General features: G+C 41.4%; 1 protein-coding gene across 1 annotated transcript in view; it reads right to left on the bottom strand.

Annotated features, from left to right (window-relative positions):
• The window catches only part of PRKACB (protein kinase cAMP-activated catalytic subunit beta), a 155,796-nt gene extending 152,530 nt beyond the window's left edge, over positions 1-3,266 (bottom strand). Inside the window, exon 1 of the mRNA XM_055401854.2 lies at positions 2,997-3,266. Within this exon, the coding sequence (XP_055257829.1) occupies positions 2,997-3,042 (46 nt within the window). The 5' untranslated portion in view covers positions 3,043-3,266. The remainder of the gene's footprint in view (positions 1-2,996) is intronic.
• Between the last annotated feature and the right edge of the window lie 10,369 nt (positions 3,267-13,635).

The following is a 13,635-nucleotide window of genomic DNA, read 5'->3' as shown; positions in this document are numbered from 1 at the left end:
AATCAAACATTTTCCTATTGGTAGTTTTCAGAGTTTTAACTTCATATTCCATAATGCATTTGTCATATTTTGCTTTTCAGTTAACTTTTATATGTACATTTTCTCTCTCACATTAGATAGTAAAACTTCTTGAGCTTTTACTTACAGGGTCTCCATATGAAACTAATACGCTTGGTAGACACTTTAAAAATATTTGTGTTACTTGATTAGTTAGTGATGCAGAATGGAGTCAGGGGACCAGATTCAATTCCTTACTCTGATATCACTAACAGTATGATCTCAGCTCCTGCTTCTTCAGAGGTCAAGTTCTCTGGCTTTGAAAAGGAATGATTACATAGGTTGATCTCTAGGACCACTTACATTTCTAAAAGCTTACGCTTTTATGTATTGGTTGAAGTTTAAATTCAGTTCAGTTGCTCAGTTGTGTCTGACCCTTTGCCCCATGGACAACAGCACGCCAGGTTTAAATAACTACATTCAAAGTCTGAAAGGCATATATTGAAGTTTAAATAAGTACATTCAAATTTTGAAAGCCATATATTTTCTAAAGTAATTTTTAAAAACTATACAAACCAGTTAGCTATATAATGGTATAAGTTATTCTTTCATTAAATTTTAAGATATATAGATAAAACTGTCTTTGTTCACCGCGGTAGACCAGCAGCAACATGTACCTGATAACATTGCTCCAAATTAAATTACAAACTAATCAACGTGACATTTCAAATGATTGTCCAGTGAGACAGTTATTTTCTCTTATCACTTCAGAATATGTATTCAAACTACTATAATGACCTTCAGTTTCCATAAATAAACTTCTATAAAAAGCTGGCTAACATACTTAAGAACTAGGCTGTCACTAACAGTTAAAGCTTATGAAAGAATTTACCCAAACATTTTTAAAGTTTCCATTCTGTTTCCAGTAAATATTCTAAGATTATCTCATAGCTAGGAGCTTCAAATGTCTAGGGGAGAATTTGTCTGATAACCTTAATAATGGAAATATATAGATCACAAAAGAGTCTACTATCACTATTAAAAATATAAACACTATACAGGCCAGTACTTGTTAATAAAAAATCACTGATATGATTCAACTACCAAGCAGTCTGTGTAATACATTAGTACATATTTTATCTTTATGTTAATAGAACTTCAAATTAAAAAGGAAAATGACAAAAGGCAGAAACAATTCTTTACACTTCCCTCATTTTTAATACTTTCGATACAGTTAGTTACTACATTTGTGCAATTTTAAGAAAAAAAGACCACTGAAGTTCCACCTCTATATTGTTTTTTTAAAAATGTCCATCTCACATATTAAAGACATTGAACTTTTCTGGAGCCCCTGAAAATTAACACCAAAACCTTATTCCGTTCCGTCGCTCAGTCGTGTCCGACTCTATGCGACCCCGTGGACTGTAGCCTACCAGGCTTCTCCATCCATGGGATTCTCCAGGCAAGAATACTGGAGTGGGTTACCGTTTCCTTCTCCAGGGGATCTTCCCAACCCAGGGATCGAACCCAGGTCTTCCTGCATTGGAGGCAGACGCTTTAACCTCTGAGCCACCAGGGAAGCCCTTATTAGTGAAACACAAACCACATAATTTGACCTAACTATTCATATTAAACGAAATGAATGCCGCTGCTGTTAAGTCACTTCAGTCGTGTCCGACTCTGTGTGACCCCATAGACGGCCTCCTACCAGGCTCCCCCCGTCTCTGGGATTCTCCAGGCAAGAACACTGGAGTGGGTAGATCTTTCCAAATTGATTCTGCTTTACTGATATGGGGGAAATGAAGTGAAATGAAAGTTGCTCAGTTGTGTCTGACTCTGCAACACCATGGACTTTACCGTCTATGGAATTCTCCAGGCCAGATACAGGAGTGGGTAGCCTTTCCCTTGTCCAGGGGATCTTCCCAACCCAGGGATCGAACCCAGGTCTCCCGCATTGCGGGCGGATTCTTTACCAGCTGAGCCATAAGGGAAGCCCTGATATTCCGGTGGGAGGGAGACTATTTCCTTCAAGCTAAATTATGAAATTAACTTAAAACACGTTACAAACACAGAAACATTAAAAGATACTGTTTACACAAATTGGAATAAATCATCAGGTATCCCCTATTCATCTGGCATTGCCTCAAGTGCTTACATGTCATTTACTCCTAGTAACAAAACAAATACTTGTTATCTGTTCATTCTGAATTATAAGATCTGAGTTGTACCGGGCAAAAGCAAAAACCATCCAGATTTACTGATTGACTAATAGACAGACTGACAGATAAATAAACAAAACCATATGGCCATACAGTAAAGTGTAGAGTGCCTGCACTTGCAGCTATCAGAAGAAATCCACGCTATTCCGGAAGCACTTCAACTCAGAGTAACCTTTAAGTTTTACAGACACTGTTGCAAATTTTTGAATGTCTTAAGAGAAGGCAAACCTGTCCTGCTTTTTTTCTCTAATGGGAAAAGTTGCTGCTCACTATACTTTCAACTCCTAACCTGAAGAGATGGAGGATCTCTAAAACAGTTACCCATTTAGGATTAACCTCACCTGTGGAGAACCAGAGCAGCAGTCCCTCACCTGATGATAAAATTGGGTTAGACCCAAGTGATGGAGGGAAAAGAGCCAACACTACCTGTGGCTCCCAAAGCGGGGGATGGGGGCGGGGAGGGAGCGAGGGCTTGGGATGGTCCAAGAGACTTCATCCCGACCATATTCGGGGAAGTGTCTAGGCTTGGGAGTCCCCCCGCTCCGGTGTTATAGGGAGTCACGGGGACCTCTCTCCTCCGTCGCCCTCTCCATCCGGCCCTCGACGCTCAGCTCTCGCGCCGGGGCTGGGGGAGGGGGTGGAGGAGGAAGGCAGCTGGTCCCCAGGGCCCCGTTGCGTGGTTCCCGGCGGCCGCTGAGGCCTGGACCATGCCTGCGGCCTCCGGGCTCCGACCCCGCGCCAGCCCGCCCAGCGGGCCCCCAGACCCGGCCCTTGACTCACCGCTCTCCACCTCGCTGCCTTTCTTGGCGGTCGCCGCGTTGCCCATGACTGGGGCGATGGGAGGAAGAGGTGAGGGAAGAGAAGCGGGGCTGGCACCGTCCCCGCCGCTCCACAGGCTAAGGCAGCTCCCGCTTCCACACCGGTCCCAGCAGTCAGTGCTCCCGGCGCTGGCGCCCGGAATGCGGGCGGGAAGACGGGGCTGGCTCTGAAGCCAGGGCTTCAGCGAAGTCACCCCGGCGGCGGCGGCGGCGGCGCGGCGGCTGCAGACACTCCCCCTTCCCCCGCCCCGCCCCCCGCGCGCCCCCGGGAAGTCGCGCGCCCGGGCCGGGACCCCGTCCTCTCCCCCCGCGGGCGCGCGCGCCGGAAGTGACGTGCCGGCCTGGGACGCGGGCGGCGGGCTGAGGGGAGTCTCGGGCCGGACTAGCTCGGGCTGGCACTTCAGCGGCCCACGGGGCTGGGCTGTGGTGGCCCGGGCTTACTCTCGGATGCCCATCCCAGAGATATCGGAGGCGGCGTAGGGACCGTTAGTTTTCAGGAGCCTGTCGTTTCTTCCAGTGGCGTCCGTCACGCCCTGGAGCGGGGCTGCGGGAGGCCTTAGAGGGGTTTGGGTTGCATTCTTTGTGCCCCGCATCGCGGCGGCTCCTCGCTCAGAAGCTTCCGTGGCCTCACAGCCCCACCGGTCCGAGAGGATCGCGCGGTCTGGGAGGAGATGGCACAGGAGGGAAACCCCTTGGTTCTCCCCCTCCCCTCCGGGCTTTGCGGACTGATCGGTATCAGCCATGGGAACAACCTCGTCCCTAATGCCGATCGTGGTTCGGAGCCTCTCTTTGCCCCCCAGAGCCAGGTATTCGCCGAGCCCACCACGTTTTCCTCCCGGTTCTTAGGTCGTCTGTCACTATCCGTTTGATGTTTCCCGTGCAACTTTCATCCGCTGTGGTTTTGCGGGATTGCTCTCAGGTATTGTCAGACACCACAGGCGGAAAGAACGGAAAGTATTGCTGTTTTTGCAGAACGTCTGTTGATGTGAGTCATTGTATTTAGCAACTGTCTGTGTAGCTGTCAAAATAAATGCGTTCCCAATTGGTAGTGGCGTTTTCCTTAGTATACATCTTAGAGCACTTGAATTGTGAATAGTAACCAAGTAATTTATGTGGCACTCCAGGGTTTTTTGTTGCATATTTCTTTGAACTTTGCGCTGTGAGCATTTATTCTACCACCAGGCAAGTCCTTATTCTAAATTTAGTGTAGAATAACTTCCGGAGGCATATGACTACATAAATTTATTTTGTGTCCCCAGGCACCAGGCCCAGTAGATATTTAGTGAATACTTGTAGATTTCAAAGTCAGCATTCGAAATCTCTCAGAATTTTTTAAAATAGCTTTCATTACTGACAAAAGCAGAGTGGTAACTGTAGAAATTTCTCAGTAAGTTCTTCCCACTATTTCTTATAACTAATTCTGTTAATTTATCAGAGGTTTATATCATGTATTCCAAGTACTACCATGCAGATAGCAACTCATTGGATCCTCAAGAACTCTATGAGATGGAGTTTTACTATCATGATTTCACTTATGAACAAACTAATGCACAGAGATGTTAAGCAGTTTGCCCTCGATTACATAGCTAGTATATTGTGGAAGCAGGATTTGAACCTCTGTAATGGGGCTCCAACGGAGAAGGCAATGGCAAGCCACTCCAGTACTATTGCCTAGAAAATCCCATGGATGGAGGAGCCTGGTAGGCTGCAGTCCGTGGGGTCGCTAAGGGTCGGACACGACTGAGCGACTTCACTTTCACTTTTCACTTTCCACTTTCACACATTGGAGAAGGAAATGGCAACCCACTCCAGTGTTCTTGCCTGGAGAATCCCAGGGACGGGGGAGCCTGGTGGGCTTCCGTCTATGGGGTCACACAGAGTCGGACACGACTGAAGTGACTTAGCAGCAGCAGCAGCAGCAATGGGGCTCCAAAGTATGACTTTTTACCCATAGTGTTATGTGGATGTTATGGTAAATTGCTTTCTCTCCATTTAAATCCCCTTGACTTGAAAAGATGCATGCATAATGAGTTTCTTTCTTGGGGAAATTCATTATATCATTTTCTGGGTTTCCACTAAATCCAAGTGATATAAAAATTGTAGAGAAGGATTTAGTCTAGGTATAAAGTTTGTGTCAGCATGCAACAATGTTGTAATGATGTCACATCCTTCCAGTCACATTTAATTTTGTGTTGTGGGTGTGATATTTCACCATACCTACACAGAAAGTTCAGTAAATAGCATTAGAAGTGTGTTAGTTTCTTAGTTGTGTCAGACTCTTTTCGACCCCATGGACTGTAGCCCACCAGGCTTCTCTGCCCATTGAGTTCTCCAGGCAAGAATACTGGAGTGAATAGCCATTCCCTTCTCCAAGGGATCTTCCTGACCCAGGGACTGAATGCAGATTTCCTACATTGCAGGCAGAGTCTTCACCATCTGAGCCACTAGGGAAGCCCCCAAATAGCATTAAGCCACATACCAAATTAAGAACAACTTTTTGACACACTTTCTTCTGGAATCCTGGAATACTCACACTGCCCTCATTGGTGTGAGTTTTAAAATGTATACCATTTTAGAGACCAGCTTTAGTAACAGAGCTGATGGGCTTCCCTGATGAATCAGTTGGTAAGAATCTGCTTGCAATGCAGGAGACCAGGGTTCAATCCCTGGGTCAGGAAGATCTCCTGAGAAGGGAATGGATTATCCACTCCAGTATTCTTGCCTGGAGGATTCCATGGACAAAGAACCCTGGCAGGCTACAGTTCATGGGCTTGCAAAGAGTCAGACACGACTGATCAACTAAAACTTCCACTTTAATAATAAAACAGAGGCTATGTGCATAATTTGTCCCTATCTTTAACATGATTTTGAATTCTAGGTCTCTAACGAGAGGATAATCATTTGTTTAGAGAATTATTAATTTGCAGAAGAGACTGTTGACAGGGATTACAGAGTTAAGATACCTTATAACAACATCCTGGAAAGTTAATAAGCAAAAATTCAACTTTAGAAATTTCTCCTTTTCTCTCTCAGTTTAACTTTATCATTCATTGGTTAAGAAATTGTTAATTAAGAAAAAATGATCAACAATTGGAAATATCTTTTCTTTTTTCTGTATACTATTATCTGTTTTTTATATTAATAATAAAAACTGCTATATTGCACTGCTACTTTGATTCAGGGAAGATTATACGTTGAGTTTAGTTTCATGAATGATTTTCAGTTAGTAAACATTCACAATCATCCAGTTGTAATTATATACAAATTGCTTTTTCACTATTAGAGAAAGTTCTCTTTAGAAATCTATTGTTATATAGCATCTAAAAGACTGTTTTAAGAATTGTTTTTTTTTTCACTTGTAGAAGGGGCAGAAATTTCATTAACTGTTATTCTTGAATGATTGGGACTAGCATAGGGCAACTGCTATTCTTTGCCACTAATGCCTTTTCTATAACCTAGACAAGTACAGAGGAAGAACTATATCTTGTTTCCCTAGGAAAGCAGATGCAGAGAGAGGGAAGTTATTTGGAGAAAAGACTTTGAGTTACCTTCCATATAATATTTTATCTAAGAACATGCAACACTCTGTTGCAGAGAAAATTGGACCAGTGGTAGTTGCTTTGGAAATAACTATCCTTACATTTTCTAGTACTTTATAAAAACGTTTTCACATGTCATTTTTTATCTGATTCCCACTACAAACCTATATTATATTAGCCACACTTTACAAATGAGAAAAAAGTTCAAAGAAGTGAAGTAACTAGGCCAAGGTCACTCAAATGGTAAGTAGCAGAGTACTAGATTATATACCATTACTGTGAGAGACAAAATGTAATCTCAATCTCATTAAGATTAGTTTTTATTGTCCACATTTTGCCAATGAGAAAACTAAGGCTTAGGAACAAAGAGCCCTCTGTTCTTCTTAAGAGTCACATTTTCAGAAAGGAGTGAGAAAGTGGGGGGAAATTAGTAAATTGTTATTCCTGTTTCTTTTGTAGTTTTTGCTTATTTATGAACTAGATTTCCAAGACCTTTTAAAGTAAAGCACCCTCAGAAGCAATGTATGTCAGAAATACTTGTTTTTCCTTTACAATCACCAGGATAGATAAAGCTGAAATAATTGTTGGAAATATAACCAGGTCATTTTGTTGTTTTTATATTGTATTTTACATCAAGTAAGTGCAAATGAGAATTTATTTAACCATCATAAAATTATGATTATTTTGAATGATTTAACATTAAATCATCTATGAAAAGCATCTAAGGTAACTTGTTATATAATAGGTACAATAACCCAATAAAACGGTGTATTCTATGCATTTATGTTTCAATAATGATTGTTCAACAGATATGATTAAAGCAAACTTGAAGAGTCTTTATTATATGCAAAACATATAACACGTCCCTGGTGTTCCAGTGGCTAAGACCCTACACTCCTAATGCAGGGGGCCTGAGTTCCATCCCTGGTTAGGGAACTAGAGCCCACATGCTGCAACTAAGACCCAGTGCAATGAAATAAATAAATATTTAAAAAATTTTCCCTTTATATTAAACATGATAAGGGTACGAAGATGAATACAATCTGTTCCCTGCCCTCAAGAAGTTTTTGTTTATGGCAAGAAGGACATGGAAGTAATTATGTAAAATAAGACTAAGAATAATAAATCACCATGGAGACTTAAAGATAAGTACTATTAAATGAGCAATCAAATAGAGAATTTAAAACTGGATTTTGCTCTTAAGCACGTGGGGAAGATCATTGAAAACTAAGAATAGCAAACTAAGAGCAGAGGCTTATACAACTATCCTTAGATCACACCAGATCAGATGCTATGGAAGGATGTTAAGAGTCGTAATCTTCCCAGCGGGATGTAAGCTATTTTGTCATCACCATGTCAACTCTATCCAGAATGATGTCTGAAAAAAAAAAAGTGGGGCTCAATAAACATTTGTTGAATGACTGAATGAATGGTAATATCAAACTAGATCATACTCATTTGAGGTAACCTTCCATGCTGAAGAAATGATGCCTTCAAAGTATGGTGCTGGAGAAGACTCCTAAGAGTCCCTTGAACAGCAAGGAAATCATACCAATCTTAAGGGAAATCAACCCTGAATACTTATTGGAAGGACTGATGCCGAAGCTGAAACTCCAGTATTTTGGTCTTCTGATGCAAACAGCCGACTCGTTGGAAAAGTCCATGATGCTGAGGAGGACTGATGGCAGAAGAAGGTGGCGTCAGAGGATGAGATGGCTGGATGGCATCACTTATGCAATGGACATGAACTTGGGCAAACTTCTGGAGGTGGTGAAGGATAGGAAGGCCTGGTGTGCTGCAGTCCATGGGATCACAAAGTGTCTGACGTGACTGGGCGACTGAACAACAACTACATGACTTTTAGAAAGTGAGGGCTTTGTTCAGTATGTCATAGAAAAACACTGAAGACAGTTAAAAGAGTAATATAATTCACAGTAGTAAGCTAACATAACAGTGTGATGGATATATTGAATGAACTATAGATGGGCAGCAAGCTGAGCCATAAAGCAGCTGTTGTAATAGAAAAATGATTTGAAATCATTGGGTGGTATAGCAGCAATAGAAGAGAAAGAATGCATGTGAGACATTTGAATGTAAGAGCAAGAGGATTTACAAACTGAAAGCTCTTTAGCATAATACTCTTGCTAAATACTATGCTCTTTAGCATGATAAAAGTCATGGAAGCCCAATTCAAACCAGCTTAAGGACAAATGTATTGTGACAAAGAACTGGAAAGTCTAGATTGGATGCAACTTTAGCATTAGATTCAAGGCTGTGTATCTCCTCCTATTCACCCTAATTCTGCTTATACATTGAGTGTATTCTGCTAAATAGGCTTTCTTCATATGACAGATTTATATACTTCCAGCTTAGCAACTTAAAGAACAATGCCTTTTCTTTCTCAGTATCCATCTATTACAGATATATTCTACATATTTGTTCTGTATGGATCACATGACCACTCCTGTGAAGAGAGGAAGCAGGATACTATGATTGGCATGGAATGTAAGAAATGCATTTTCTGGAAGAAATTGTCGTATAGGGTAGACAAAAGCAACAGATACTCAATGCAGTGAAAATAAGAAAAATGTAAAGTTCTCAATCAATCTTCCTTCTTGGGTGACTGGATAACAGATATCAGGAATGAAGGAGAGAAAACTAGTTTTTAAATCAGTGAGAGATGCGTGACTTGTGTCGTACTGTGTTTAAGTTGGTTGTGTAGCATCTATTAACATATGGGGATGATGAATAGTGGGCAAACACAGAGTTAGATCAGTTCAGGCGTCATGAATCAGTGTAAAGATGAGAGTCAAAGCCACAGCTCTGAAAGAAATCACATAGAAAACAGAAAGGTGGAGAAAAAAGCAACAGGAACAGACATTTAGAGAACGGAGAAGGGAGAGGAATGCTAAAAGAATCCTGATGTAAGAGCCTGGCGTGGTCAGACAAGCTGAAACAGAACCAGCAAATGTACTTATACAAGTCAAGAAAGAAAGTGGACTATCACTTTGATAGACCGCATACTAGAAATTGACTCTATTTAAAATAAGCAAAACAAATTTATTGAAAGAATATACAGTTGTTTATCGGAAGAAGAAGAAAGCTGAAAAATGCTCAAGAACCAGGCAGCCCCACAGAGTCCAAATAGTAGTTATTGCTTGGACATTTTTCCCTACAATAGCTAATGGAACAACAACAAAAAATACACTATTTTCAGTCTTGTTCCTTTCCCATAATTCAGTTTCTAAGGAGAGAATTCAGTTGCCACCTTGGGTTAAATTTCTGCTTCTTCTACAGAACAAGGCAACTGATTTGCAGTCCCATGGGACTCATTAGTGGAGAAGCAGAAGTTTCTCAGAAACAAAACAAGATGGAACAGAAATTGAGCACTCAGTAAGACAGCAATATCCACTGCAGAGGATTTATTAAGTAGTGTTAGTAAAGACAAATGTTTCTCTTCAGTGGAGGTGTAATGAACTACCCTTTCCCTCCTCCAAAAATATGTGCTGGATTGTGTTAAAAAAAAAAAAATCATAGACTTCATTTAAATATACCAGAAATATTTTGTTACCTGATATGGTAGGCAGAATAACGTCCTTCCAAAAGATGTCCATGTCCTAATTCACAGAATCTGAATATGTTACCTGGAATGGCAAAGGGAAATTAAGGTTGCAAAAGGAATTGAAGTTGATAATTAGCTGGACACTAAAACTCATTATTCTGGACTATCCCTGTGGGCCCAATGTGGATACAGAGGTAAAAAAGTGGAAGAGGGAAGAAGATGTCAACCAAAAGTCAGGAAATGTGGGGAGCCAACAGAGTTGGTAAGAGGAAGATTCCTAGAAGGACGTTCCTGGTGGACCAGTGGCTAAGACTCTCCGTTCCCAATGCAGGGGGCCAGAGTTCGACCTCTGATCAGAGAACTAGATCCTGCAGACATAAACTAAGGATCCTGCATGCCTCAATTAACGGTACCATGTGCTACGACCGGGTGCAATCAAAAACAAAAAGATTCTCTCTGAGCCTCCAGAAAGGAACCCAGTCTTCCTGAGACCTTGAGCCCAGTGAGAATGGAGTCAGATTTCTGACCTCTTGAACTGTGAGATAATAATTTTGTGTTGTTTTAAACCACCAATTTTATGGTAATTTGTTACAGCAGCAATAAAAAATTAATATACCTGACACCATTTTAAAGTAGAGGGAGCTAGGTTAAAAAATTTGCTAAATTATCCAGATTGAAACCCAGGTTCTAGATTCTAGCAATTCATTGCAATTCACCCAAGAGTATTAGAAATTCTTACAGCTGAAACTTGTTATTTGGAAACACTGATTTCCTGGAAACAGGATTAAGAAGGAAAAGGAAGTTTCATTTCCTCCTAAATGATCCTGTTAAATGACTATTGAGTGTCTTATTAACGAGAAGGAAGTTTAAATAAAATTTAGTTTTTCTGATCTGGAAGTTTAAGGGGTATTTAAATAACATCTGTGGAATGTGACAGAACCATGGTTGAAAATTAAGGTGATTTTTATTTGTTTATTACTTTAAATCTGGCAATCACTCTTCTCAATATTTATTTCCAAATGTTTTAGCTTATACTATGTAGAAGTTGACTCATTGGAAAAGACCTTAATGCTTGGAAAAACTGAGGGCAAGAGGAGAAGGGGGTGACAGAGAATGTGATAGTTGGATGGTATCACTGACTCAATGGACATGAGTTTGAGCAAACTCCAGGTGATAGTGAAGGACAGGGAAGCCTGGTGTGCTGCAGTCCATGGGGTTCCATGGGGCTGCAAACAGTCAGACATGACTTAGAGACTCAAGGACAACAACAATGTACTACTTATTTCTCTGAGAAATGTTGACTCTTGTTAAATAAAAGGTGCTATTTGCTTTTTAAGAATAATTGTGCAAGTTTAGGAATGGCTTGAGAAAGTGAGCTGCTCAGTCTAATTAAGAGCAAATTCAAAACTCCAGAGTAATCCAAGAGGAAAGGAGTGAAGAGGAGAGACAAGAAAGGAAGAATTAGCAAGATGTCAGAAGATGAGTTTTTATAAGGAGTGATGCAGACAATGGCAGCTCAAAGGTCTAAATGTGACTCTAAATTATTTCCTATGTAACACATAAGGTAGCCCCAAATCTTCAATTAGATTTCTGCTACATGAAAAACAGCTTTGTATTGGTGGTTGCTCTTAATCTTGGAGGGAGAGCAGTGAGCAGTCCTGTAGAGAGATCTTGGTTCCCTGCCCAGGGACTGAACCTGGGTAACCTAGATGAAAACCAGGTATCCTAGCTGCTAGACCACCAGGCACTAGCAGCAAAGTGGCCCTGTCTCTTTCCCTCATTTGAAGAAGGTTTCAAGGAGGGAAAAATTGTAAAAACAGGTATAAAGTTTATAATTAGAGACACAGCCTAACATGTATGGGAGAGCACATAGAAAGGCAGTTTATTTAATAGAGAAGCTAGGCAGAAATACACAACTAGAGAGAAAGTGTGTGGGCATCTCCCTTAATAAAGAGTAGCCTCTTAAGTCAGAAGTTAGGCAGAGACACACACCCAGAAAGGAGTGCGGGTGTCCTGAGTGAGGAAGAGCACAGAGGTGATCCTTCTGGGTCTTTGCTTACCTATGGCCTTTTATCTTTTTTCTTTCTTCACATCTGACTGGTCTTTGGATCCCCCCCAAGATGCGTGCACAGTTTTTTCTAAGATGGATCCCACTGCAGACACCTGTGGGTGCATGTCCACACTTCTTATTGGGTGGGGCCCCCTTCCTTTTTGACCCACAAGAAACCTTCCTGTTCATGTGCAGAGAAGTCTTCCTTGACCTCCGGAGTGGGCACCTTATCTCTTTACTTTAGTAGAACTCAGCTTTGCCACTAGCTTTGTCCTTGGAGTGTCTGGGTGAGAACAAAGCTTGTGTTTTACTCCACTTGAAAAAAACCAGGTGTCTAGCCCAGGGACCCATCTATCTCCTACCTCACTCTGAAGGAAATGATGACAGACAATCTTGCCTTTGACTTAAAAGTATGGTGGAAAAGTGAATAGCCATTAGTTATTTCAGAGCAAGGAATAAAAATTCCGCAGAGACAGGAAATCAAAGTCAGAGTGGTCCATGAAAACATAAGCCCAGGAGACGTGTGTACAAAATCATAAGGAGGGCTTTGGATACTAAAATCCACACAACAGGAATTTCAATCAGTGTTTTATATAGAATTAAATAGCTCAACAACCGTCACCACCACCATCACTGCCACTGCCAATTATAACTAAAATGCATAGAATATTTGTGTACCAGGCTCTGCACTAAGTTCAGTTCAATTCAGTCGCTCAGTCGTGTCCAACTCTTTGCGACCCCATGAATCACAGCACGCCAGGCCTCCCTGTCCATCACCAACTCCTGGAGTTCACTCAAACTCATGTCCATCGAGTCGGTGATGCCATCCAGCCATCTCATTCTCAGTCGTCCCCTTCTCCTCCCACCCCCAATCCTTCCCAGCATCAGAGTCTTTTCCAGTGAGTCAACTCGTCGCATGAGGTGGCCAAAGTATTGGAGTTTCAACTTTAGCATCAGTCCTTCCAATGAACACCCAGGATTGATCTCCTTTAGAATGGACTGGTTGGATCTCCTTGCTAAACCCTGAAAATATATTACTTCATGTAATTTACTAAGAATTCTGCCACAAGAGGGAGCAGGTGTAATCACAGAAGGTCTGCTAAAGCCTTAAAATCTCTAGTAGGACTGATGGAAGGTAATTATCACCCAAAAGCAGTTAGTAAAGACTGGAAGAGGGGACTGCTACTCAAACGCAAAGACAGCAACACAAAACTGTAAGAAACATTTTGTAAAAACGCTTCTTGTTTATTCATGTAACTATAATTATGCTAGAGACATGAAATGGCTAGAGGAAGCTTTTCTCAGAGTCTTCATCTCATATGAAAGCATACTCCTTCAAAAATGCTGGTAGCATTATACTGTTTTTAAAGTTTATTTTATCTGAATGCCAAAAACCCCACACATACATGAACACACATAGAGGATATGTCCTTCCTTAAAGTATGCTAAA

Source organism: Moschus berezovskii, chromosome 4, assembly GCF_049115385.1.
Source record: "Moschus berezovskii isolate FMDL1 chromosome 4, NW_MosBer_1.0, whole genome shotgun sequence".
Lineage (NCBI taxonomy): Eukaryota > Metazoa > Chordata > Mammalia > Artiodactyla > Moschidae > Moschus > Moschus berezovskii.
Note: the sequence above shows the minus strand (reverse complement) of the source record. Positions and strands in the feature narration are given on the sequence as shown.